Source organism: Curcuma longa, chromosome 11, assembly GCF_044706935.1.
Source record: "Curcuma longa cultivar G26 ecotype Majalengka, Jawa Barat chromosome 11, ITB_CL_G26_1.1, whole genome shotgun sequence".
Classification (NCBI taxonomy): Eukaryota; Viridiplantae; Streptophyta; class Magnoliopsida; order Zingiberales; family Zingiberaceae; genus Curcuma; species Curcuma longa.
The window spans coordinates 20,897,182-20,921,364 of NC_133871.1; the positions used below are offsets into that span (position 1 = coordinate 20,897,182).

General features: G+C 41.0%; 3 protein-coding genes and 2 pseudogenes across 3 annotated transcripts; 3 read left to right on the top strand and 2 right to left on the bottom strand.

Moving 5' to 3' along the window:
- Window positions 1-549: 549 nt before the first annotated feature.
- On the top strand, window positions 550-1,831 carry LOC141841721 (trans-resveratrol di-O-methyltransferase-like). The gene is made up of 2 exons (XM_074729912.1): window positions 550-1,353; window positions 1,477-1,831. The coding sequence occupies exons 1-2, from the start codon at window positions 550-552 to the stop codon at window positions 1,780-1,782; spliced, it is 1,110 nt and encodes a 369-aa protein (XP_074586013.1). The 3' UTR covers window positions 1,783-1,831.
- Window positions 1,832-4,300: 2,469 nt separating this feature from the next.
- On the bottom strand, window positions 4,301-5,110 carry LOC141842049 (protein MOS2-like; annotated as a pseudogene).
- Window positions 5,111-5,959: 849 nt separating this feature from the next.
- On the top strand, window positions 5,960-7,951 carry LOC141837667 (ACT domain-containing protein ACR8-like; annotated as a pseudogene).
- Window positions 7,952-13,127: 5,176 nt separating this feature from the next.
- On the top strand, window positions 13,128-14,982 carry LOC141837666 (3-ketoacyl-CoA synthase 1-like). Its single transcript, XM_074725034.1, has one exon. The coding sequence runs from the start codon at window positions 13,211-13,213 to the stop codon at window positions 14,777-14,779; it is 1,569 nt and encodes a 522-aa protein (XP_074581135.1). The 5' UTR covers window positions 13,128-13,210; the 3' UTR covers window positions 14,780-14,982.
- A 2,311-nt stretch (window positions 14,983-17,293) lies between these two features.
- Window positions 17,294-23,830, bottom strand: LOC141837317 (kinesin-like protein KIN-14C). The gene is made up of 19 exons (XM_074724742.1): window positions 23,629-23,830; window positions 23,348-23,505; window positions 23,162-23,260; window positions 22,859-23,090; window positions 22,437-22,564; window positions 22,273-22,356; window positions 22,123-22,200; window positions 21,457-22,049; window positions 20,442-20,613; window positions 20,291-20,372; window positions 20,105-20,200; window positions 19,854-20,033; window positions 19,660-19,766; window positions 19,413-19,591; window positions 19,142-19,306; window positions 18,660-18,913; window positions 18,065-18,575; window positions 17,563-17,661; window positions 17,294-17,372 (listed from the first exon to the last, which is right to left on the bottom strand). Exons 1-19 carry the CDS (start codon window positions 23,828-23,830, stop codon window positions 17,294-17,296), a joined length of 3,498 nt encoding a protein of 1,165 aa, XP_074580843.1.
- Window positions 23,831-24,183: the final 353 nt, after the last annotated feature.

Genomic DNA, 24,183 nt, shown 5'->3' on the forward strand with positions numbered 1-24,183 from the left:
ATTATGGTATTGATATTCAAAAATTAATACAAAATTAGTTATTAATGGAAAATAAATTGATAGTTGAATGTAATAAAAAAATTTATTAATGATATCTGATCTTAATATATAGGAATGAAAATGGATATTCTATCCCTACGATAAAAATTAAATATTTAATGGTGATGAAAATACATGGATATAATAAATAAGAGGAGAAAAAAATATGAAATCATATCTAAATCTGATTCACTGTGGTTCCTACAAAAAATTATCATGCATGTCTTTCTAACATTTTCACACAATTGACTCTAAGATCATATGTAAAAAGGACATTATCATGCATGCCTCCCCATATGGCCTGTCGTGGTCTCAGACGACAAGTTGGATATCCATCATTCAATAGGAACAGAAATATGATAAAGACCCATCCTTTCACTATAATTATTTAGTTGAGGTAAGTTTATTATATTTATTTATTTAATTTATTGTGCCTTTCCTAAGTCTCAGAGCATATAACTAGCTGGCGTTAATTCTAAAGACAAAGATCGTAGTTGGCTAGTTGTGAGGATGAGTAGTAGCAGTAGCTCGTCGCCGGATGATGGGCTGTGGCGAGTCCACACCCACGTCTGGAATATCATGTTCAACCACGCTAAATCCATGGCGCTCAAGTGCGCCGTCGAACTCGGCGTCGCCGACGTCCTCCACGCACACGGCGCAGCTCACTCTATGACCCTCTCTGTTCTCGCCTCCCAGCTCGCTGTTCCGCCATGCAGAACCGCCGCCCTCGGCCGTGTCATGCGCCTCCTCGTCCACTCCGGGATCTTCACCCGAACCACCGCATCCGCAGAGGAAGAAGAAGCGTACGCCCTCACTCCTGCCTCCGCCACTCTGCTCGTGAAGGAGAAAACAGAGTGCTTGTCTCCGACGGTTTTCTTCGCGCTTCACCCGATGATATTGTCTCCCATGCACTCTCTCAGCCAGTGGCTCACCGACACCGCCGCCGCCCCCGCGCCCTCCCCGTTCGAGCAGTTCCACGGCAAGTCGATTTTCGAGCTCGCTTCCGAGAACACCGAGCTCAACCGCTTGTTCAACGAGGGGATGGCCGCGGACTCCAGGGCCGTGGCTAAAGCACTGGTCGGGGACCGCGGCCGCCACCTCTTCCACGGTCTCCGTTCTCTGGTGGACGTCGGAGGAGGGAGCGGCGACTTGGCCGTGGCGATCGCCGCAGCCTTCCCGCAGATGAAGTGCGCCGTGTTCGACCTCCCGCACGTGGTGGCTGGGTCAGAATTAGGAACCAGGGCGACGACGGTGGAGGCCGTCGCCGGCGACATGTTCGAATCTATCCCCCCTGCTCAGGCAGTGATTCTCAAGGTGGTTTTCTTTTCCCTTCCCCCTAGAATTCCATTTATATATATATATAACGATCGAGGCATTAGAGATTTAACTAACTATTTTTTTCTTCTGTCAATAAATGAATATTATAATCGATGGCAGTGGATTTTGCATGATTGGAACGATGAAAATTGCGTTAGGATATTGCGAAACTGTAAGAAGGCAATTCCTCCAGGAGATGAAGGCGGGAAGGCAATTATTATTGAAATGGTGATGAAATCGGAGGATGGAAGAAGTGAAGAAGAGGTGGAGACGCAGTTGCTGTTCGATGTGCATTTGCTTGGGGTCATGGAGGGGAAGCAAAGAAGTGAAGCGGAGTGGGCGAGCATTTTCACGGCGGCTGGCTTCACCGACTACAATATAACGCCCCTTCTGGGCGTACGCTCTATCATCCAACTCTTCTATTAGTTAATTCTATTATCAAAATTATATATTGTATTAAAGCTCATGCGAGACTCCTGCTAATTTAATGCGAGTTTGCTCTTAGCTCCCATGGCTCACAAAGAAGAGGAGGACATACACACGTATTAAAGATCCTTTTAAATTTTTATCCAAATTTCCATTATCAATATGGTACAATTGGTCTGAACTTGACATTATACTACGCCACTTACTTTTGCATTAACTGTACTCCTGCGACACTGCGTTGCTTCAATCATACCACCCTGTCAGTACCTATCGGTAGATGTGCAAAACTTTAGTTCTATCCAATAATCTGTAGCAGAGGCAGACAGATATTGCTCTTCACTTTTCAAGAGCTCAACGATCCTTTTGTTTTCCTCTAGTTATTCACGGTAGGTTTTGTTTGCTTGCTTGATTTGCTAGAAAATGAACCTGCATTCATTTCAGTTTGGAATGGATTCCAGCATTTCAGATCCAATTTGAAGCTTAAGCAACAGAACTAAAATGACTCACAGTTTAGCTGATTCCTTTACATAGTCTTCTAGATAAACAAAAAACACACTACAACATTGAGCAGGGTCCCAAAACTCAGGGAAACCTGATTTTGACATGAAATGAAATATCCATAAGAAACATAGGCATGCATAAGCAAGCACATAACCATGTGTAATTGTGTATCACGCTACAGCTACCTTGAAGATTAATCAAGCAACAGTTAAATGGAGCTAGTGGCATGCTTTACAAGTTGAAGGTTAATCGAGCACTGATGTCAGATCTAATACAACCTTTATAAGTAGATTTGAATTATATATCCACCACACATTTTGCACAAAAAAGAATTTTGTCCTTGTCGGATGAAGCATCTCTCGGGCCTCGTTCATAACCATGGATCGATTTCAGCCTGGAATCTTGGAATTACTTCAAGGTCATTTACAAAAATTATTGAAATGAAGATGATAAGTAGAAAATTGATTGAAAAACTTTTCATGTAGTGGGAAAGTTTTGGTTGAATAAGTGGAGCTGGTGAGATTTGGTAACTCATGCAACTGAGTTTGTGTCTCATGCATCCGCAATACTAGCGGACAAGGACTATGAAATTACTATCACACATAAAGAGAAGTTATATCTGAAACACATCCATCAAATAGTTTCGCATTGGATAACAAGGTCAGGTGCCAAGGAAGAACGGTGGTTTCCAACTACAATAGTAAAAGAGCCAGTAAGATTGGATAAGTGTAATAGACTATTTGGAGAGCAGAAGAGAATACTGACCCTGAACTCAACAAAGCACGTTTGGGGCTATTATTTGATTCAAACCATGCAACATAACACCATTTCCTTCAGTTTCCGAATTTAAAATGTGATTTTTCTTCAGCTTCAATTTCTCACAACCCCCCCCCCCCCCCCCCCCCCCCCCTAAAAAAAACACAAATTCAATGTGTATGCTGATTATTGATCTTATTTGGAGCCAAAAAAATTAGTTAGCCTGATTCATAAGTCAATTGTTCTATTTGCATCATCAGGTCAAGCTGAACATAATTGTTAGTTAGGTTTAGTTTTAAAAGAGCTTTACTTTAGTCATAATGGGTTAGCTTACAAAGGTGAACAGGCGATAAACTGGTTCACCATGCTTTGAATTGACAAACTAGGACCCCCCATCAAATGGGTTAAGGCAATCAAGGGTTTGTGATAAAGATAACTCAAAGTCTAAATGGGGGTTTACAAAAAGAAATATTGTCCCAATGTGAAATTTAGTTGCAGAAATTGTTAAATTTTGTATCATTTCCGATCGCAGAAGCACTTAGTTTACCTCCACTTGGTCAAGTTGGGCATGTCCAAAGATGTTCAAAAATACTTCAACTGAAATCCACTAATATATAATAATTCATAAAATAACTCTTATTCATGTGAGTATATATCTTACTATTGTTGAATTTAATTTTTTACACACAAACATTGTACAGGGCCAACTTAAGTAGGTTCAAATTTCATCATACGTATAGGCAGCATTACTTACTGTCTAAAGATGAAAAAAAACTAAAGGATTTATGATAGGAAGTGACAGATTACTTGGGAAAAAAAACAAAGTAACATCCACAAAACAGCTACATATGCCATCTCTATATGTTTTGTAACATCAAATAAAATTAAGATACTTGCAGTTTGCAAAATAGAGGATGTAGCTCATCTTAAGATGAATGCATTTATATTAAGGAGACTCGAAGTCCTTGTAAGATAACTACATGTCAGCTACTATGACATTTGGTATTTCTCCAAGATAAAATAGCACTAGATAACCTTCGCTATGCATCATAAAATTCTTCCAAGAAAAAATTGTAGTTTTCATATGCTGACTAGTTTATTGCACATGTTAGGGAGAAGCACAGGGATTGATGTTCAATACCCAACAATACAGAACTAATCTAGGGAAATGGGCGTGGCTTCCTTCTAGAGGATAGTTGCATTTGGACAAGTAATACAATAGCTAAACCCCACAACGAATTGTTTTCTTGTTTCCTAATGAGAAAAATGACAATATAAACTTGTTTCGCGTCTCTAATTTGCACAAATAAGCTGCAAGTTAAGTCTTCTGATTAAATTATGAGTGACCTAGAAACAGTGATGAACGCTAAGTATACAGGACATCAAAGAAGCATAATCTACATATGCAAACTAAGAAGTAAAACATAAATAATAAGTTAAGCGGAAGATCATAAGACAAGTGAATTCCTTACCTATATGCTACTCGATCGAAAGCTGTCCCAAAAATCTGCTCGTTGGTAAAACAAAATCACGGACTCTCATCGTTTGTGTTTGTTATAACCCAGCCCTTGAGTGCCATCTCTACGAACGTACTCGATTACCTTGGGGTCCTGCAGCATCTTGTTTCTCCCTATAACCTGTCCCTTCGACCACCCATATCCGGCAAGATAGGCGCTCGGGAAGTCCTCGACAGGCATCTGCTTGTACTCCTCCAGGCCATGGTGCTCGGGGAGTCCCTTCATATCCTCCTTAAATTTCCAAGTGTCGTAATCGACTTCGGACTCCGGAAAAGGGATGACTTTCTTCATCTTGGCGTCGAGCATGGGAGGAATAATCGGCGTCCTCGGAGGCGACGAGGGTTAGCGATGCATCAAAGGAGGTGACGAATTCAGGTATGGCGGACCCATTCTGGGCCTCGCCGATAGGGTCGTCGACGGAGCCGTTGGCACCGCGACGAGGAACCAGAGGATTGTGACGAGAAGAGGGCAGTGAGGAGAGAGAGAAGGAGATCTTGCGCGCAGGCTCTTCCGCCATTCTTACCGCTTTAGATCACAGGGAAAAGGAAAGATCTTCGGCCATTGAAACCCCAAAATGGGAACAAAATTAGGAAACTTTCAATCTACCCCAAATAGTTATGTAATCTAAAATATGCTCTCGAATATTTCCCTGTCAACGTTAACGGCCATGACGCACCATTTCGCATCCTCACCATCCGTCCCCTCAATCCACCGCCCGTCCCCGGCCAGGCAAGCCGCCCCGCTCACCGTTGCCCAACGACGGCGTTAGACTCGATGACCGAACGCACGTGGCCCCCTCAGACGACAGAGCCCGTCCACCTTCGATGTCCCGCAAGATCTGCTGCGTGGCTCCCCGAGCAAGCGCAACGCACTAAACGACGCGGGACACAGTTCGACAGCCTATGTACAGTAGACACGTTTTTCCGGTCCGTGCGCTGCGCGATCGTCTCCGACACGGCGTCCTCAAGTACTGCGACCATCAATGTCATCTCGCATAAGGATGCTTACCTCTGCCTGCCCGCGTGGCCTGGCCGACTGATGGTTAATGCAACATGAGTTGGAGGGTAAAGTGATGCTTCGAATGGACTTTACCATTAAGAATGGAATGGTTAGTAGCAGTCGGCTTGGGGAAGAAGCAAAGAAAAGAGATGGTTGTTGACCTGTGTAGGAACGGTTAGGCGGGGCCCCGTCGCAGGGCGGTCACCACTTCGTCTTGTTTATTCTTTCTCAATTCTCCAAACCAGCCACCTACCAAGTTTGAGACAGGCGCAGAGAGAGAGAGAGAGAGGAGAGAGAGATTTTAATTTTCTGTTTTGTTCGGTTACGAGGTTTCTGTAGAATTAAGAAGGCAGAGAAGGGGCGAGCAGAATCGAGTTCTGAGAAGCAGAGCCAGGAGAAGCAGCTCGATCGAGTTTAGGCGGAGATGGAGCTACGCGATGAGTACCAGAAGCTGGTTCATGTAATGATGAACACTCCGAGGTTAGCGACATGCTTTTGATTCGATGCTCTTGATTCAGATCTGTTTTTTCCTTTTCCTCTGATTTGAGTTTTGTGCTTCCTTGTTGAATGCTGAAATATGATGGATCTGCGATGGTAGGGTGGCGATCGACAATGCGGTGTCGCCGGCGGCGACGGTGGTGAGGGTGAACAGCGCCCGGAAGCGGGGAATGCTTCTGGAGGCCGTGCAGGTGCTAACGGACCTCAAACTTAGCATCCAGAAGGGCTATATCTCCTCCGACGGCTGCTGGTTCATGGCCGTTTTCCATGTCACGGACGAGCGCGGACAGAAGCTCCTCGACCCCGAGCTGCTCTCCTGCATTGAGCGAACCCTCGGCGGGGAGCCCTTATCGGCGGCAGACGGAGTGGATGTCAGGACGGCTCCGGTTTGGCGGGCCTGACGGCGTTGGAACTCACCGGCACCGACCGCCCTGGCCTCCTGTCGGAGGTATTCGCCGTGCTCCGGGACTTGGAGTGCAACGTGGTGGAGGCTAAGGTGTGGACGCACAACGCACGGATTGCCTGCCTGATCTTCGTGAAGGACCTCCACTCAGGATCCCCGATAGAGGACGGCCACCGCGTCCACCGGATTGAGTCCCGACTCCGCCACGTACTGCGCGGCGACCACGACGTCCGCAGCGCTAAGACCACCGTCTCCTCCCCCACCCTAACCCACTCTGACCGCCGCCTCCACCAACTCATGTTCGCGGACCGCGACTACGAGCGCGTATCCAGTACCGGCTACCAAGCATCCTCCTCTTCCTCGCAGTCAAAGCCGTCAGTCTCTGTTCAAAACTGTGAAGAACGCGGCTACTCAGTGGTCAATGTTCAATGCCGCGACCGCCCCAAGCTCCTGTTCGACGCTGTCTGCACGATCACCGACATGGATTATGTCGTCTTCCACGGCACTCTCGGCGTCGACGCCGATCGAGCCTATCAGGTAAAGGGACATCAATTGAACCTCTGTTCCCCATAAACACCCATCCTTTGATCTAACTCCTAGTTGCTAACTCGATTTTTGTCGTCAATGGCAGGAATTCTACATTCGTCACGTGGACGGCGGTCCAATAAGCTCGGAAGCCGAGCGGCTACGAGTAATCCAATGCGTGCAAGCTGCCATCGAGCGCAGAGCCTCCGAGGTAACCTTCTTCGCTATCCTTTCTCCAACATTCACACACATAACAGCCTTTTTCTTCTCCGCTGATCTCTGTCCACCGAAATCAAACAGGGAGTCTGGCTATCGCTGTCCATGCCGGACAGGCGGGGCTTGCTCGCGGAAGTAACTCGCATCTTCCGCGAGAACGGGCTCTCCGTAAGGCGGGCGGAGATCACGACCAGGGACGGCGAGGCGAAGAACGAATTCTGCGTCACCGACACCAGCGGCCAGCTACCGGACTGCTGCGCCATCCACGCCGTCATCGAGAAGATTGGCGAGGAGCACCTCACATTGAAGGAGCAAAAGGCGCCGTGGTCGTGCGGCGAGCAGCCACCAGCGGCGGAACCGGTCGGTGCTTTCAATTTAGGGAACCTCGTGAAGAGGAATCTCTACTACCTCGGCCTGGTCAGATCATGTTCTTAGCCCTGTGAAGAAGCACCGTCTCCATCACATGCGTAGGAGAGGAGTCACTTTGCTGGCGCTTGGAAAAACATTAGTAGTCAGCGTACACATGGTGTGGCACATGATTTGTGCAGATATTAGTGGATAGAGAGTTAAAGCTGTAGTGGATAGCTGTGGAGTCTTGGCCAGCAATAGACAGAAAGGTTGAGGAGCTGTATTATTAGCTACATTGGGAAAGCAAATGGTGGTTTGCCAGCAGTCACAGAACTGCTTGGCGTTGCTATTGGAGAGACATCTAAATCTGGAACCTGAGTAGTAGCAAGGAATGGAAATCGCAGGTATTAGTCATAGGACACTTTTGTGATTCAGAGGCATGTTTATTCTGGTAGTTTGGTCATTCACTTAATTAGGTTTATGTTTATTACGATGAATGAAACTTTCTCCGTGGAAAGCCAGATTTTGAGGTGTCTTCCATTATTTTTTACTCTGATCTGATAAGAATGAAAAGGAAATCAAGGCCTTTACGCCAAAGCAAAAAGGTTTAAGAATGCTATCATCTAAAATTGAGCGGACACAGACTAAAATAGTGGAATTGATCAGGCAAAAATGGTGAAAATAGTTGAGCTCGCTCATGTACCTTAATGAACGAACACATGCGCTTGAAATTACCTGTTGACATCGGGGAAAAATGAGCATCTTAGCTCGACTACTTAGGCATTAATGGTCCCCTAAGTGCCTTGCTCGTCTCATCAACTCATATGATTTGGTCGAATACTTTTCTCTGCTGACTCAGCAGTGAATCCTCCATTTGACTCAACCACACACCTCAAATTATGACGTCCAAGTTCTTATGTACAAGAAATGTCTGTTCGCTATCCTTCTATTTTTTGATAAAGTATAGGAAGGGAGAAGTCTCTTACAACCTTGGATTATAATATAAACAAGGGGAAAAAAGTTTAAGATAGAAGTTGAAGCACTGGTCGTGATTGTGTTGTATCTTGAAGAGAGCTCCTCATCTTCTTTTATAACCTTTGGTTGAACTATCAATGTGGCATATCTGATCAATCAAAAAGACTATTCGGTCGATCGAAAATTGATGATGTGGTAGATAGAGCTCATCTACTAGATGATCATCACTCATTCCTTTGCTAATGTAGCATCCTTCGGTCGATCAAAACTTGGTCAACTTCGGATGACTTATTTGGATCTCGTGCCACGTGTCTCTTGACGAAATCTTTTTCAGTCATCTGAACTTCATGACTCAGTCGACTATGACTGAGTCCGTCTAAGATTGAGTCTACTCTCGTACGAATACAGTTTACTCAATCTCTCGTCTCACCAACTTTCCTTGTGCAGGCTTTCTCTTAGTTTCTCATCTCGCGGATCCTCATTTCTAGTGTCATTCTTTTCGTTTCATCAGAATATTCTTTTACAGATGTACTAACACTAAGTTCATCAGCTCCCTACCACTTTTCACCATGTTCTAATAGATCCTCAGCCGTCAAATACTTATATGTTCTCCTAAATTTCCACACATATAAAAAATACAAATAAGATTTAATTTAATGTTATTTGATAACCCATCAAAATACTATTGGCTTAGGGCTCTAACAACTAGGACACACTTGTTCCTTTCAAAATTACTTTTTCATCCATTACACCTTTCAACCAAATCATTAAACAATGTTTTTCTTATCTGAAGTGAACAGAAAAACCTCTCTCCTCTCCTCTCTTCTTTGAAATTTACCGATGAAACATGAAAAAATAATAACATCTCCTCTCCTCTTGTTGTGAAATTGTGACCAGTGAGGTTCTCATTCAATTTAATTAGAAAAGGAAAAGAAACAAGTGCCCTCCCTCTTTAATCCATCCATATCAGTACAGTTAGAAACATATTTTTATTACTGCTTAATTAAACTTAAATGATCTGATAAATTACCACGCTCCACGTCACCCCCTGACATCCTAGCGTGCGATGCCAACTTACGATCAGCGCATATTAAATTCCTCATAATTAATTCTACAGGACACAAATATCCACCACACATTTTTAACTCGATTAATTCGACGCTAAACTCGCCAGAGACAGTCGCATAGTAAGCCCCGATCAATCGTGCTCCATCTTAATCAATGCGATAGAGAGAGCCACCAAGAACCAGGCTAATTTTAAATTACACTCGATATACGCGAGGGGCGGAAAGTCCCGTTCGAACAAATACACCGGTTCGGGTCGGATAGATACTCCCTGTAATAAATTATATTAAAAATATACAACGATTAGCACGGGAATAAATTCATAAAACATATGTTTGATAATAAAGCAATATTTACATATAAATACACGGTTCAAAAATAATATATTCATCCCTTCCATCACAAAAATAAATAATTTAAATCCATCGCATCCCATCCTATTTGAAAATTAATACATTTATTGTCATTGCATCTCATCATCTCATCTGCAAAAAATATAATAATATATATTATTAAATAAAATAAACACATGGTTCAAACTTTATTATATTTTTTATTTTAAAAGAATCTTACTCATATATGAACTAAAGTTAATATATATATATATAAACAAAGCTAAAACTACTTATTAGAAATAAGATGCACAAATTGATAAATACAAATTTAACATACTTTAACAAAATATATACTTTGATGATAGAGTATAGTTTTAAATCTAATTTTGTAAGTGCTGGCATTTTATCTACATTATTCCTAAAAAATGTAATAATATTAGAGCTGTATATAATATCAAGATTAACTAAACTATTTTGTATGATTTATAAGTGATAGACAAAAATATTAAGTTGAAGGTCAACACATCTCAGAAGAACTATTGTTATTATGAGTTATTTATCAATAGTGTTTGAATCTTGAGTCTTTTGTGAATTGAAATCATGGGATGTTGGAAAAGCAGGAGAGCTCATTAATGAATATCGTAATATGAATTCTTGTATTCACTGTTCTATTGTCATTTTGACTCGATTTTTCATCGATTACTCTAATGACGTGATTTGATTCCTCAATTCTTGATTTTTTTTTTGTCTTAACGCATGCATTTCAGTAGATGAAGAATTAGAATGACCCCTGACCTCACAAGTCATCACACAATCATATACACCCCATGCCTGAAAGTCAAGGTCGTAAAGGTAGTGTTTTTTTCCTTTCATTGACAATCTCATAATATATATCATTTATAATATCGTCTGATAGAGTCTGTAAGTCTTCTCCCTTTATAGCAGACTGAGACATCATTTTAACTCGATTAGTCATATCATCATATGTAAAAAAATATTATTATTATATATACAATTAATAAAGTTAGTTATCGTTAAATATGAGTAACAATAAAATTTATAATCTTATGTCTATGACCTTTGATCGAGCATCGAGCATCCACAAAAGTGTCCTCATTTTTTGCATATTACAAAATACCTCCCAACAATTATAAGTATGTGTAAAATATTTGTCTACATACATATTTTTTTATAAATTAAAATAAATTAATTAGTAATTATAAATTCGTATATAATTTTATTGCAAACTCATCAAGTCTATTGCATGTTCTACAATATATCGTGATTCAACTATATGCTATATGGATCCCGTGCTTGGGCCATCGAACTCAATATTTCTATTGTTTTGAACAATCGATAAATATTATAGCCATTTTCTACAACTAAATATTCTTCCATGCATGTCAAATCTCAACGGGTATAGGATGACTTTGCTCCTTTCTTTCTCCACTTGTATAATATATCCTTATATAATTTTTGACAATAATTATTTTATATTTTTTAAATTTTGACTTGTGTTATGACTCACAAATATATTTTTTCTACATAAAATTAGTATAAAAGGATATTATATAGTATCAATAATATGTAAATTACTTATTAAAAATTATAATAATAAAAAATTTTAAGATCTTGATCTACATGTTTCCATATAGAACTAGAAGCACATTTACTTTTTTTAAATTTTTTAGTGATGTGAGGAGATACACTATGACCATTGAGAGTAAAATTACATGAAAATTTTTTATTTTTTGAAATAATAAATAAAAGATTAGATGAATTTAAATTACTAATAACATCAATACTTACCAATCCCTAATAATCCTCAATATAATCTGACAATCGTGTACTAGTGAACTATTTGACATGGTTACATCTGTAAAATAATATTATAACACATACATATTTCAACTAATAATTAAGCTAGAATAATAGTGTATCATAACGATAGAACTAGTGAAATTTAATTACATGTAAAAAATAAGCATATAACTGAATCATTAACATTAATCTTAAAATTTAATAATATCATTTTTATTTTACCATAGTTTTCAATCATATAATTTAATCAACATTACAATTTGAATTATTAATATTAATAATTTTTAAAATTTTATTATTAAACTTTATTAGTACATCAAACTCTTTATTGTTAGACATCTTTCCATCATCTTTTTTTTTCGCAAGTAACATTTACATCTATAAATAATTAAAATATAAATTGAATTTATTAATCAAGTAAATGTATCTATACTTTCTCATTCTGTAATGAATCATGGTTGAGGTGGAGGTGGAGACGGTCGCGCCCTAACCTCGCGGCCAAGGCTGAGGCGTCGAACACGCAAAACCTCTTGACCTCAAAGTGATCATATGCGGCCCTGCCAACGGGATTAACGGGAGAGGAGCTTACAAGGGCCAAGTTCATGCGTGCCAAGAGAGGAGATTGAAGATCGGGAAAGAATAGTTCATGGGTGGTAAGAAAAAATTAAAAACAAAAAAACCTTAATTTAAAATTATTTAGCGATGAAAATTTACTTTCATCACTAATTAAATAAAATAAATATCAATTCTGATTAATAATAATAGAATTAAAATTAAATTCCATAACTATTTGCTGCATTTCTTGTAGTGTGTTCTCACTCGAAAACATCCTCACGGCCTCGTATACTTTTGTGTAACCGTCTTTTGTAACTAAGTAAATTATATTTTAAAATTATTTAATAGATAAATTACCTTCAAAATAAATAAATAAAAAATAATAATAAAACCTAGCCGCCTGCGCCTGTGTGTTCAAATACGTACGCATCAATGCACTGCAATGTTGCTGTTGCTGTGGCTGGCTCTGTTGGGTTTTAATTCCCCGGTGGTTGAGCGCTTTCCTTCCCCTCGTCCATTTAATTCTGGCGAACTACTCCACACCCAACCACATCCCTAATCCCTTCCCTCTCTCTCTCTCAGACACTCACACCAGCTCTCTGACTTGACTACTACACGGCTTCGACCCCCTCAATGTTTTCTCCATCCATTCACCAGCACGAGATCAATATCCCTCCCTCCTCATTTTCCAACCATATCTATTTATTGCTGCTTCTTCGCCTACCTCTCGCTCTCATCCTTGTATTTCTTTAATGCTTCTGTTGCTTCTTTTGTTTTTTATCTTCAAGATTGACAGGTCCCTCACTCTATATATCTTACGATCACAAGCCTAGCTGCTTGCTAATTTGATCGGTTCATCTGTTGATAATAGGTATAGATATTATTATTAGATACATAGATATAGTTGGTCGTTAATGGCGGCGCGGGAGCCGGCGGCGATGGACCGGGAGCGGCTGACAGCGGAGATCATGGCGTTCAGGGACGACGATTCTATTGTGATCAAGATCCGGCGCCGTCTCCCGGACTTCCTGCAGTCGGTCAACCTCAAGTACGTCAAGCTTGGCCTCCGCTACGCCTCCATACCCGCCGCCGCCGTCCTCGTCCCTGTCCTCGGCGCCGCCCTCGCGGCGGCGCTCTGCCTCGACCGCATGGCGCTGATGCCATCCCGGCCGGTGTCCGTCGACCCCGCCACCGGGGTCGCCTCTGCTGCTCTGGCGCTCGTCCTCCTCGCCGCCTACTACCTCAAGCGGCCGCGCCCTGTTTATTTGGTCGACTTTGCGTGCTACAAGCCCGACGACGAGCACAAGATCTCCAAGGAAGGCTTCCTCGACATGACCGAGTGCACCGGCGTGTTCAATAGGGAGTCGCTAGATTTCCAGACCAAGATTACCCTCCGCTCCGGCCTCGGAGACGAGACGTATCTACCGCAGGGAATCCAGGCCCGGCCGCCGCGCCTCTGCATGGCGGAGGCGCGCCTCGAAGCAGAGGCTGTCATGTTCGGCTGCCTCGACGCTCTGTTCTCCGCCACTGGCGTCGACCCGAGCCGCGACGTCCGCATCCTCATCGTCAACTGCAGCCTCTTCAACCCCACGCCGTCGCTCTCTGCCATGATCGTCAACCGGTACAAGATGCGGGAGGACGTGAAGAGCTTCAACCTCGGTGGGATGGGCTGCAGCGCGGGGCTCATCGCCGTCGACCTCGCCAAGGACCTCCTCCAGGCCAACCCCAACTCCTACGCCGTGGTGCTCAGCACCGAGAACGTCACCCTGAATTGGTACTTCGGCAACGACCGCTCCATGCTCCTCTCCAACTGCATCTTCCGCATGGGCGGCGCCGCCCTGCTTCTCTCCAACCGCCGCCGCGACGCGCGGCGCGCCAAGTACCGGCTGGTGCACGCGGTGCGCACGCACAAGGGCGCCGACGACGGGTGCTTCAGCTGCGTCTACCAGCGGGAGGACGAGCGCGGCGCGGTAGGGGTATCACTGGCGAGGGAGCTCATGGCGGTGGCCGGCGACGCCTTAAAGACCAACATCACCACCCTGGGCCCGCTGGTGCTCCCGCTGTCGGAGCAGCTCAAGTTCCTGGCCTCACTGGCGTGCCGCCGCGTTCTCCGCCTCCGCGGCGTGCGCCCCTACATCCCCGACTTCCGCCGCGCCTTCGAGCACTTCTGCGTCCACGCCGGCGGGAGGGCGGTGCTGGAGGAGATCCAGAAGAACCTCGGCCTCGCCCATTCCGACATGGAGGCGTCCCGCTCCGCGCTCCACCGGTTCGGCAACACCAGCAGCAGCTCGCTGTGGTACGAGCTGGCGTACGCGGAGGCCAAGGGGCGGGTGCGCCGGGGCCACCGGGTCTGGCAGATCGGGTTCGGATCCGGGTTCAAGTGCAACAGCGCCGTGTGGCGGGCGCTGCGCGACGTCCCCACCGGCCGCGGCTGCAACCCCTGGGCCGACTGCATCGACAGCTACCCTGTCAAGGGCCACTGAGCTGAAACACCCACCACAAGCCACAAAAGGCACAGGCCCCGACCCTCATTCCTGTGCCTTTTTATAATTATCCATCCATCCAAGAATTCGAATAACTCAATTGTACCTATAGATACAAATCCAAGTGCAAACTGTGTCTGTAGTTGATGCTCCACCTCAACTACTGCCTTTTCTTAAGTAATTAATTGTCTGCTTTGTTTCCTTGTTGGTTCGTAATGAATGAGCAGCGCCAAGCGCCGGCTCTACGGTTGCTTGCCTTGGTCCAGGCAAGCTCTGTAAACGTGCTAGGGAAGGAAATGGCATGAAGGTCCCTGTCGCACCTAATTCATTATATAAAGGACTCGTGAGGAGAAAAGAAAGAGAGAACGATTCAGCGCTGCCACTGCGTGTCCCGTTGTTGGTCCATGACTGTCTCCGTCAAGCTGTCACCGATCGCTTTAATCCATTTTCTGCTTAGTACGAAAACTGACGCACGTCGACTGGCAAAGCTGCTGCAAAATGTGGTGAAAACGTTGTCTCCCTCCGCAAGTTCCATGAAATCTCCAGAACCATTGGAAGAAGACCTCTCTTTATTTGATTTGAATAGGAACGTGGAAGAGAAGAAGAAGTTATTAAATGGTTCGACTATACTCTCCTCCTATGTTATCAAATTTCATTTTTTATTATATTATTATCTATATTTTTTAAAAAAATATTATATTTTATCATGATTAATTATGTTTTTTTAAGTTTCTCTTCATCAATAAGTTCACGTTACTTAATTAGAATATTTATTGACAGCTAAATATATATATCTATATCATTTTAATATATCTTTTGAATTTTCTCAGGGATATTATGATTCTAACTTTCTTTATAATGTTCTTATTTATTATTATTTTCATTCCAGTACGTTCTTATTTCTTTATTATCTTAATATTCTCATCTTTCTGATTCTAATCCTTCATTCATGTACTTGATTTAATTTATAGTCCAACGTTTAATTCTATAGCATAATAAGTCTAATGGTTATTTTTTAAAATTTTCTTTCATGTTTTACAATTATCTTAAAACCACAAAGAACATCTAACACTCTTTTCTATCTCAATCATCCAACTTCTGTGATAAAAGATGATAATGCTCACCTCAAACACTCTTCCACTACCCATCCCAAAGCCTATGGAAGGATGATAAATCATGATACAAAATGACATCCTAAGTGAGAGGAACTTATTTCCTAAGAGAATGAATCCCAGAGATTCGAAGATTGCTCTTGTATGACAATTTTACCATCTGAGTACCAACTCAACTATGCCCGTGGGGGCAGTATCATATGTAAAACATCTTTATTAATCCTTCCAATTTTTTTTATAAAAACAAACTTATATGCTTAAAGTTCTCAGTCATAAATCATCATATGTTATTTTAATAATTATCTTGCTACATCCACTAATATTAAATTTAAATTTTATATATTTTATCTTTACTCTACTAAATCTAAAATCTTTTACTTTCAATGTTTCTTACTAAACTTCAAATTTAATATTTAGTATCTTATTGCTCAAAATAATATCATAATGCACTATAGTAATGTGTTTTGGATGTATCGAGTGCATTCATAATATAAAAACTATAAATTAATAATTGATCTTTAATGTAATTTTATTTTTATAGATAAGACTATCTCGTGCTAACAATCATCCAATAATTGCAAAAAAAAAAAAAGTATTTATTTGATACTGAGCTATAGCTGGACTTAATGGATTCCACTGGGTCCGCTAAAACAGATTCATTTGCATCTCGGATCAGCCACACAGTTCAAATCGTTTACTTGAATAGAAGGCCTATACGATCATTTAAGAACAATGTAAATATCTCAGTGGAACCATATATTTAACCGCTTCAATTGGAAGAGAGGGTGACCTCAAAAGGATGACTAGTGAATCTTTCAATCTCCCTAATTCTGTAACCATTCCTTCATTTCAAATTGTGGGGGTGTAACATTGTATCTAGTTACCACAGAGCATACGTATCTTTGTTCTATTTTTTCCAACAACTTCTTTCTGTTTTACTCCAGAATACTCAGACACCTTCTTTATCTTCTTTATTGGTCATTTCTGCCTTTTGTTATTATCTTTTTCACACGACAATGTCTAGTGCAATATCTAATTTGGTTATCATCCTACTCACCCATGATTAGACAGTACGATAAAACTGAAGCTTGATGAGACAGGTGCAACTTAATTTCCATCCTAAAAACTCTCAAAAAGTAATGGCATATAATTTTAGACTTAAGATACAAGTATGGTTTCATTGGGGCAGTTGTGCCAAAACTAATCTATACAGGTATCGGACTAACAAAATTGAACCAGTATTAAAAAAAACAGTGTGCTAAATTAAACTACTAATAACAGCTCACCAACTTACTTGAACTTCAGTCATCTGGCCAGGCATTAGTTGCCATCGATAGTCTTACAATTCTATGGACACTAGCTGGGCCTAGTAGATCTACTGCCACAACATTGAAGGTCTGGATCACTTAGTTGGTGCTTTTACTTGAAGCCTTGAAGGCCTGGGCGAAGACAAAGTTGTTTGACTTGTAGATTTCTTTATACTTGACGCTGCTAAAAAAAGGGAAAAAGAAAAATAGAGTTAGCTAATTCGTGCAATCTTATGTATTTTACTGTGGAAAGAATTAGTTGATCAGTGCAGGATTCTGATCAAGAACCAACCTAAACAGATGTAGAAAATGTCTACCTTTAAGTTAGAGAGATTTAATTTGCAGTAGATCTATAGTATGAAACTTACTTGGAGACTTCAAAGTCTCTTTTAGTCTTGTTTTGGATGTGGTTTGTATTGTCTTCAGTCCCAATGGTTTAGACACTCGTGATGAAATTTTGTGCCTGTAGAAGATCAGCTGGAATTGTTATACACTAAAAAACACAAACAGTTGAAGCAGAAAAAACAGTAAGCATTGATTATCATTTCACCTTGCTAGAAAAATACTACAATTTTCCCAGGAAGGACTCTGCCTCCTTATGTTCAAAATGAAAACTCATTTGATTTCTAAGACGACTAACTACTTTTTTGTTTGGCAAAAGCAGAAGAGTAACTACTTGGTAAATGAAATGCACCTTGAATAAGTATGATTCTACCACTGCATTTTCTGATCCGTTCTACTTAATTATGATGCTATGAACAGAGTTCAGTTTTGTTTCACGAAGAAGAAAAGGAATACAAATCAGTTTCATAATAGTGTGCACATGCTTGGTAGCTAATTGATTTGAAGAATATGCAAATACTAACATTTTCTCTTTGGTAGTTTCTGATGATTTCACTTGTTCCGACAAGAGAGTATCCGAACTGCCAACGGAACCATCAGTTGGATCAGTTTCTGATATATCACTTAATCTTTCCTCTAAATCTCCATCATCATAGCCTAAAAGCTCGAGTTCTGCAGAATTTTGATCCGCTACCTCTCCATCTAGATTTTCGTTCTGGTCGGGATCCTCACCATCGAGAACTGAAATTCTAGGAGAGGATGAATGCCTCAATGGGCTAACATTACCATGTTTCGAAACACTGCCTTTTATCTGTTGGAGCTGTTCAATTTCTTCATCCTTCCTTGCAATAGTATCTTTGAGAGATGCAACCTGCTCCATCAAATCTCTGATGTCTTTTCCTTCCTTTTGACTCTTTGCAGCACCCAGCTCCACTCCTGACACTCTTTCAGCAAATTTTAAGGTGCTTAAACTCTCCGTAAATGATGCTATTTCTGGATTTATCTGAATAAACATCAGTGTCTTAGCATGCCCACCTGCATCATGAAAGGATGCAATTCTACAATTAAAGAACATGTAAAACTTATGAGTACCGACTAATTTTAATAGACAATTAGTACCTAAAGAACTTTGCAATACTTGAGTTAGTTTGCTATTGCGGTAAGGTACATGAGCACTTTTTTGCGAGAGAGCAAAAACTACATCTCCAAGTGCTGCCAAAGATTTATTGATGTGTTGTGCTTCCTTGAGTCTATCTCCAGTTACTTCAGATCGATCAACTCTCTCACTTCCAGCAAGATCTACCAGATGTAGAGATCCTCGTGAAGTCGCTCCGGATTTCAGATCTGTACCTCGGACATGAATTGTCACAATGCTGTAAAACAATGGCAATACAAAGTTGAAACTCACATATGAGCATACACACAATAAAGATGAAAGGCCAATTGCATACGCACAATAAGTATATTGATCATCAAACTATCAATTAGATGCCAAGCCCAAAGAAAAATGGTTTGAGGGCTGTGTTGGACTTAGACAATCAATGTTAAATTGTCTAAACCTACAAATTCGGTATCAGGATAATAAGCAATTAAAAAAAAACCTGTGTGATCGGCTACTTCTTTCGTTGAGAGATGTGGCACTCACAGCCCTATTATTGTGTCCTATTTGCATCACGTCCACAACATCAGAAGTAGATTTAACAGGAAGCATACATGCATCAGGGACGGCTAGCCCAGAGGGATGGGAAGTAATCAATACTCCAAGCATGTGAAAGTTAAAGATTGAACAATTCAACATTTAGTTAGCAACTAAAATCTGATCAAGCAATCTGATAAATAAAACATGCATATTCTCTAGACGGAAAAGGATATTTCTTTTGTGAGCCACCGGTTGCCAATAAATCACGGACTTGTTCATTATATATTTCAACCATCTGAACACCAACTTCATATGTGTAAGTATCTTTCCTTTTGAGTGATATCTGAAATAGGTCATTTAAAGCTCGATAATTGACGCCCCATTCCTTTTCAGTTGCTATATCTGGTCCAGTCTGAACAAAGATGTATAATTAGCACAACATTCATACAAATGTAACCAATCACTACAAAGTATGCTGACCATGGTATAGGTTTTTCCTGATCCAGTCTGACCATATGCAAAAATACATACATTGAAGCCATCAAGAACTGATCGAACTAATGGTTGAGTATCCAAGTAAACTTGCTCTGGCACAAATCAAATCGAAGGTATACATTTCATATCTATTGTTCTCTCGAAGGAAAAATTTTCATGTGAGTTTTGAACTAAAAGACCTTGAGTAGCAGTTTGGCCATATGCCTTGTTGAACTTGAACATCTTTTGTCCATCTTTTCCAGATTTGGAGGGATTCGAGACTACAACTTCTCCATTGTCACCAATATGATCGATAATAGTGTGTTTATTGTTCTCCCCAGGCAGAAATGGTCTTATTCGACAATAAACTCTTATATTTCCTGCACATGAAGCAAGAGTTATGTGAAGAAAAATAGCATGAAAAGCTATAACTTCAATGCTAATTAGATACCTTTTAGTTCCTGAATCTCATTGTAAAATTTCCTGTTTTCTGCAAGAACAGAATGGTAATTCTCTACAGCATCAGTCAATACTTTGAGCTGTCTTCCTGCATAGTAGAATGAATAAAAAAAATTATACTTAAAAGAGTTTAAGTTGAAAATTTCTATTAAAATTTAGCGTAAAAAATCATTCTTACCAAAACTGATGATTTCATCACACCATCCCTTTTGTGTTATTACAACTTCATGTTTGATGGAATGAGAGGATGACCTCAACTCCTAGCAGAATAATGAAGCTCACTCTTGGATGTGATGAATAATAAGTCAAGAGATTAAGGGTGGAATTACCTTTACTAACTGGAATTGTATATCTATATTACTTTGAAAAGCTTGTTCCTTTCTATTCCATATCTGAAACTTAGTTTCTGAAATTTTTTTTAGTTCTAGTAATCTCCTTTCTGATTTGGCTAACGAGGATTCTGCATTTTTTAGCTTTTGTTCTTGTTGTGCATCATGTTCCCTTCCCTGGTTCTCCATTTGACGAAGTTCTCGTTCATGTGACTTTTTTGCAGTTTCAAGCTCTTGCCTAATTTCTGAAGTTGTATGCTCACTCTTTTCCTTCTCCTCTAACAACCTAGCCATATCTAGTTCTGCATTTTTCTGCTCTGCTGCTCTGGCAATCTCCATTTGTTCAAGTTGTTGTTGGTATGATCTTTTCATTGTTTCGAGCTCCTTTTTAAGTTGTGAAATAGTCTTCTCATTCTTTTCCTTATCTAGTTCCGCATGTTTCTGCCCTGTTGCTTTGCCGATCTCTATTTGTTGAAGTTGCTGTTCAAATGACTTTTTTGTGGTTTCAAGCTCTTTCTTTAGTTGTGAAATTGTTTGCTCATCCTTCTCCTTATCTAGTTCCATTTGTTTTTGCCCTGTTGCTTTGGCGATCTCTATTTGTTCAAGTTGTCGTTCATATGACCTTTTCATGGTTTCAAGCTCTTTCTGAAGTTGTGAAATACTCTGCTCATTATTTTCGGTTTCAAGCTCTTTCTTTAGTTGTAAAATAGTCTGCTCATCCTTCTCCTTATCTAGTTCCATTTGTTTTTGCCCTGCTGCTTTGGCGATCTCTATTTGTTCAAGTTGTTCTTCGTATGACCTTTTCATGGATTCGAGCTCTTTCTGAAGTTGTGAAATACTCTGCTCATTATGTTCCTTATCTAATTCCATATGATGCTCCCCTGACGCTTTGGCAGTCTCCATTTGTTGCAGTTGTTGTTCATATGACCTTTTCATTGTTTCGAGCTCCTTCTTAAGTTGTGAAATAGTTTGTTCATTATTTTCCTTATCTAATGCCACATGATGCTCCCCTGACGCTTTGGCAGTCTCCATTTGTTGCAGTTGTTGTTCATATGACCTTTTCATTGTTTCGAGCTCCTTCTTAAGTTGTGAAATAGTTTGTTCATTCTTTTCCTTATCTGATTCGACATGATACTCCCTTGATGCTTTGGTCATCATCTCCATTTTTTGAAGTTGTTGTTCGTGTGACCTTTTCATTGTTTCGAGCTCCTTCTGAAGTTGTGAAATAGTTTGTTCATTCTTGTCCTTATCTGATTCGACATGATACTCCCTTGATGCTTTGGTCATCTCCATTTTTTGAAGTTGCTGTTCGTATGACTTTTTCATGATTTCTAGCTCTCGCTTAAGCTCTGAAATTGCCTGCTCACTCTTTTCCTTCTGCTTTGTCAACTTAGCAGCCATATCTTCTTCATCATACTTATTGTTTCTCTCCTCCATTTTCTGCTTTTCAGTCTGCATATGCAATGACCAAATTAAAGAACAACAAACAGCAAACAAGAATGTGTTACAACATACCTGAATCTCACAGATTGTACCATTAGCTAATGTTTCAAGCACCCTAATCCGCGATTGGTACTTCTCCTCTCGTGCTTTGATGAGATTATTTTGCTGGAGATCCATGAGTGAGTCACAAAAGTGTTGGAAAATTAAGGAACATAAGTAGCCACGAATGAGAACTTACGTTTCGTATGTGATCTGCCTGAGTTGATATACGACGTTCGATCTCTTGCACAACTTTTCGCAACAAGCATGACACACGCTGCAGCATTTTAGAGAAACACAAGTAACTAAACATGAACTATAAGAAGTATTTTCATATTTGATCACTCACATGGGGAATTTCACCATTTCTCCGTTCAATACTTTCATCAAGAATTCCATTTACGACACTTAAAAGAGACTGAGTAGGAGCATTCTGCAGCAATATATACCATAGATCAGTAAAAGAGGCTGAGTAGGAGCGTATTGGTTGATGAATTAAATGAAGATTATTACATCTAGACTGTTTGATTTCATCATTTCTGTGATCTTGGCTGCAGGAAGATCATAATAATTCCCTGGTCTCAGTTGGAAAACCTCATGGAATTTGTTCCCACCCATATGAACCCGTGGTGTTGATGACTCTACAAAGGAAATGCAAACAAATAATAATATCAAATACAAAAACCATAACATTATCAAACTTGATATGCACTATAAAATACCATGTCATGATCATTTTAGATACTGTTCAATTCAGTGTTTCATTTTTTCAGTAAGCAACTAAGTTGCTGTTTAATTGATGAGAACCCCATGTCTGAGAATGCAATTTCATAGTACACCATTGCATAGACCAAAGGCAATCTTGATTCCATTCCAAACGAAGAAGGATTATTGTAATAGCAGTAACAGTTGAACATCAAGAAGAATCAACATACCTGACAAAATAGAACTTTGAAGCACACGTTGCAGTCTTGACTCCTGAAAACTGTGACTTCTCTCCTCTCCAAAGAGAGAAGAGGTTTGTCTGCTTGAAATATTACCCCCTCTTAAGCTTTCAAGAGACTTCCATCTCTCTCTCACTGAGCTCATGTCGCTCAACTCTTCATGGTCACCCACAAGGTGATCCTTTAGAGACCAAAGGCAATACAATACCGTAGATAATGCTCCCTAGTTCGGAAAAGAACACAAAATTCATCAACCCTAGAGCAAGGTTAATGTAAAAGACGAGATTCTTCTACCTGTTCTAAGTCTTCTATTTTGAAACTGGGCAATCTCATTTGCTCTACAACTTCAATAAATGTTCTTATCTTCTCCAATTGATTGTCTGTCGATACGATCTGCACACAAAACAAGAGAAAATAGAACTCAACTACGATGAATAATAAATATGAAAAATCTGAAAGCATAGGTAACAGCGATCCAACCTCCTTCGAGCAGCCAAGATTAAACTTCTTTATGATCCCGCACAAAATGGAACCGTCGAGCAATCGAGCTCTAAGTTCCTCTTCGGACGCACCATTTGGGATGTTGACGTCGGGAGACATATCATTGAGCCAATCAATCACTTCAAATCGCCTTTTATCTAAATACGAAAGAGATTTAGCTCAGATTTGCGAATTGGGGGAAGCGAGGCAAACGAAAGCGTGGAGTTTCGCTCACCCATTTTGGCATCCATGTCTGGACCAATCATCCCTCGGTCGATCACCTAGGATTCGCCGATCGGCGCATTGAGCAAGGCCTGGAGCTCCATGGAGGCTATATGTCGACCTGGTGCTTCTGGTGCGATGGGAAGGCGAGAAGCAAGTCGAGGAGCAAGAAGAGAAGGCCATGGCCTGGGAGAGTCTGTCAAGCCGTGAAAAGCTCCTAACTTTACGGAGAGCTCCTCTTCCTTTCTTGAGATACTCCATTGCTCCTCCCTATTTCCTCTCGCCGGAGAAAGGAACGGGATGGCTATTCATAGCCCGGCCGCTGTATTCCGCCTTCTCGCGCGTCTTTCTCGCTTCGCATCCCATCGTTCTATTCTCTACGTGGAGGAATTTTCATTTACGTCCAATATTTTTTTATCTTTTCAAATTGCTCCATGAATTTCAAGCCAAAATATTAATCACCGCGCGCATCGGTCACCGCCTCGATGCGAAGCTTCTCCAAAGCGAACCTACCCGCGTGGCCACGTGTAGAGACACGTGTTACCGGTCGCGCCGGTCAACCGGCCACGTGCTGTTCGCTCCGAGTTCATATGAAGGCGGAGCGACCTCCGCGT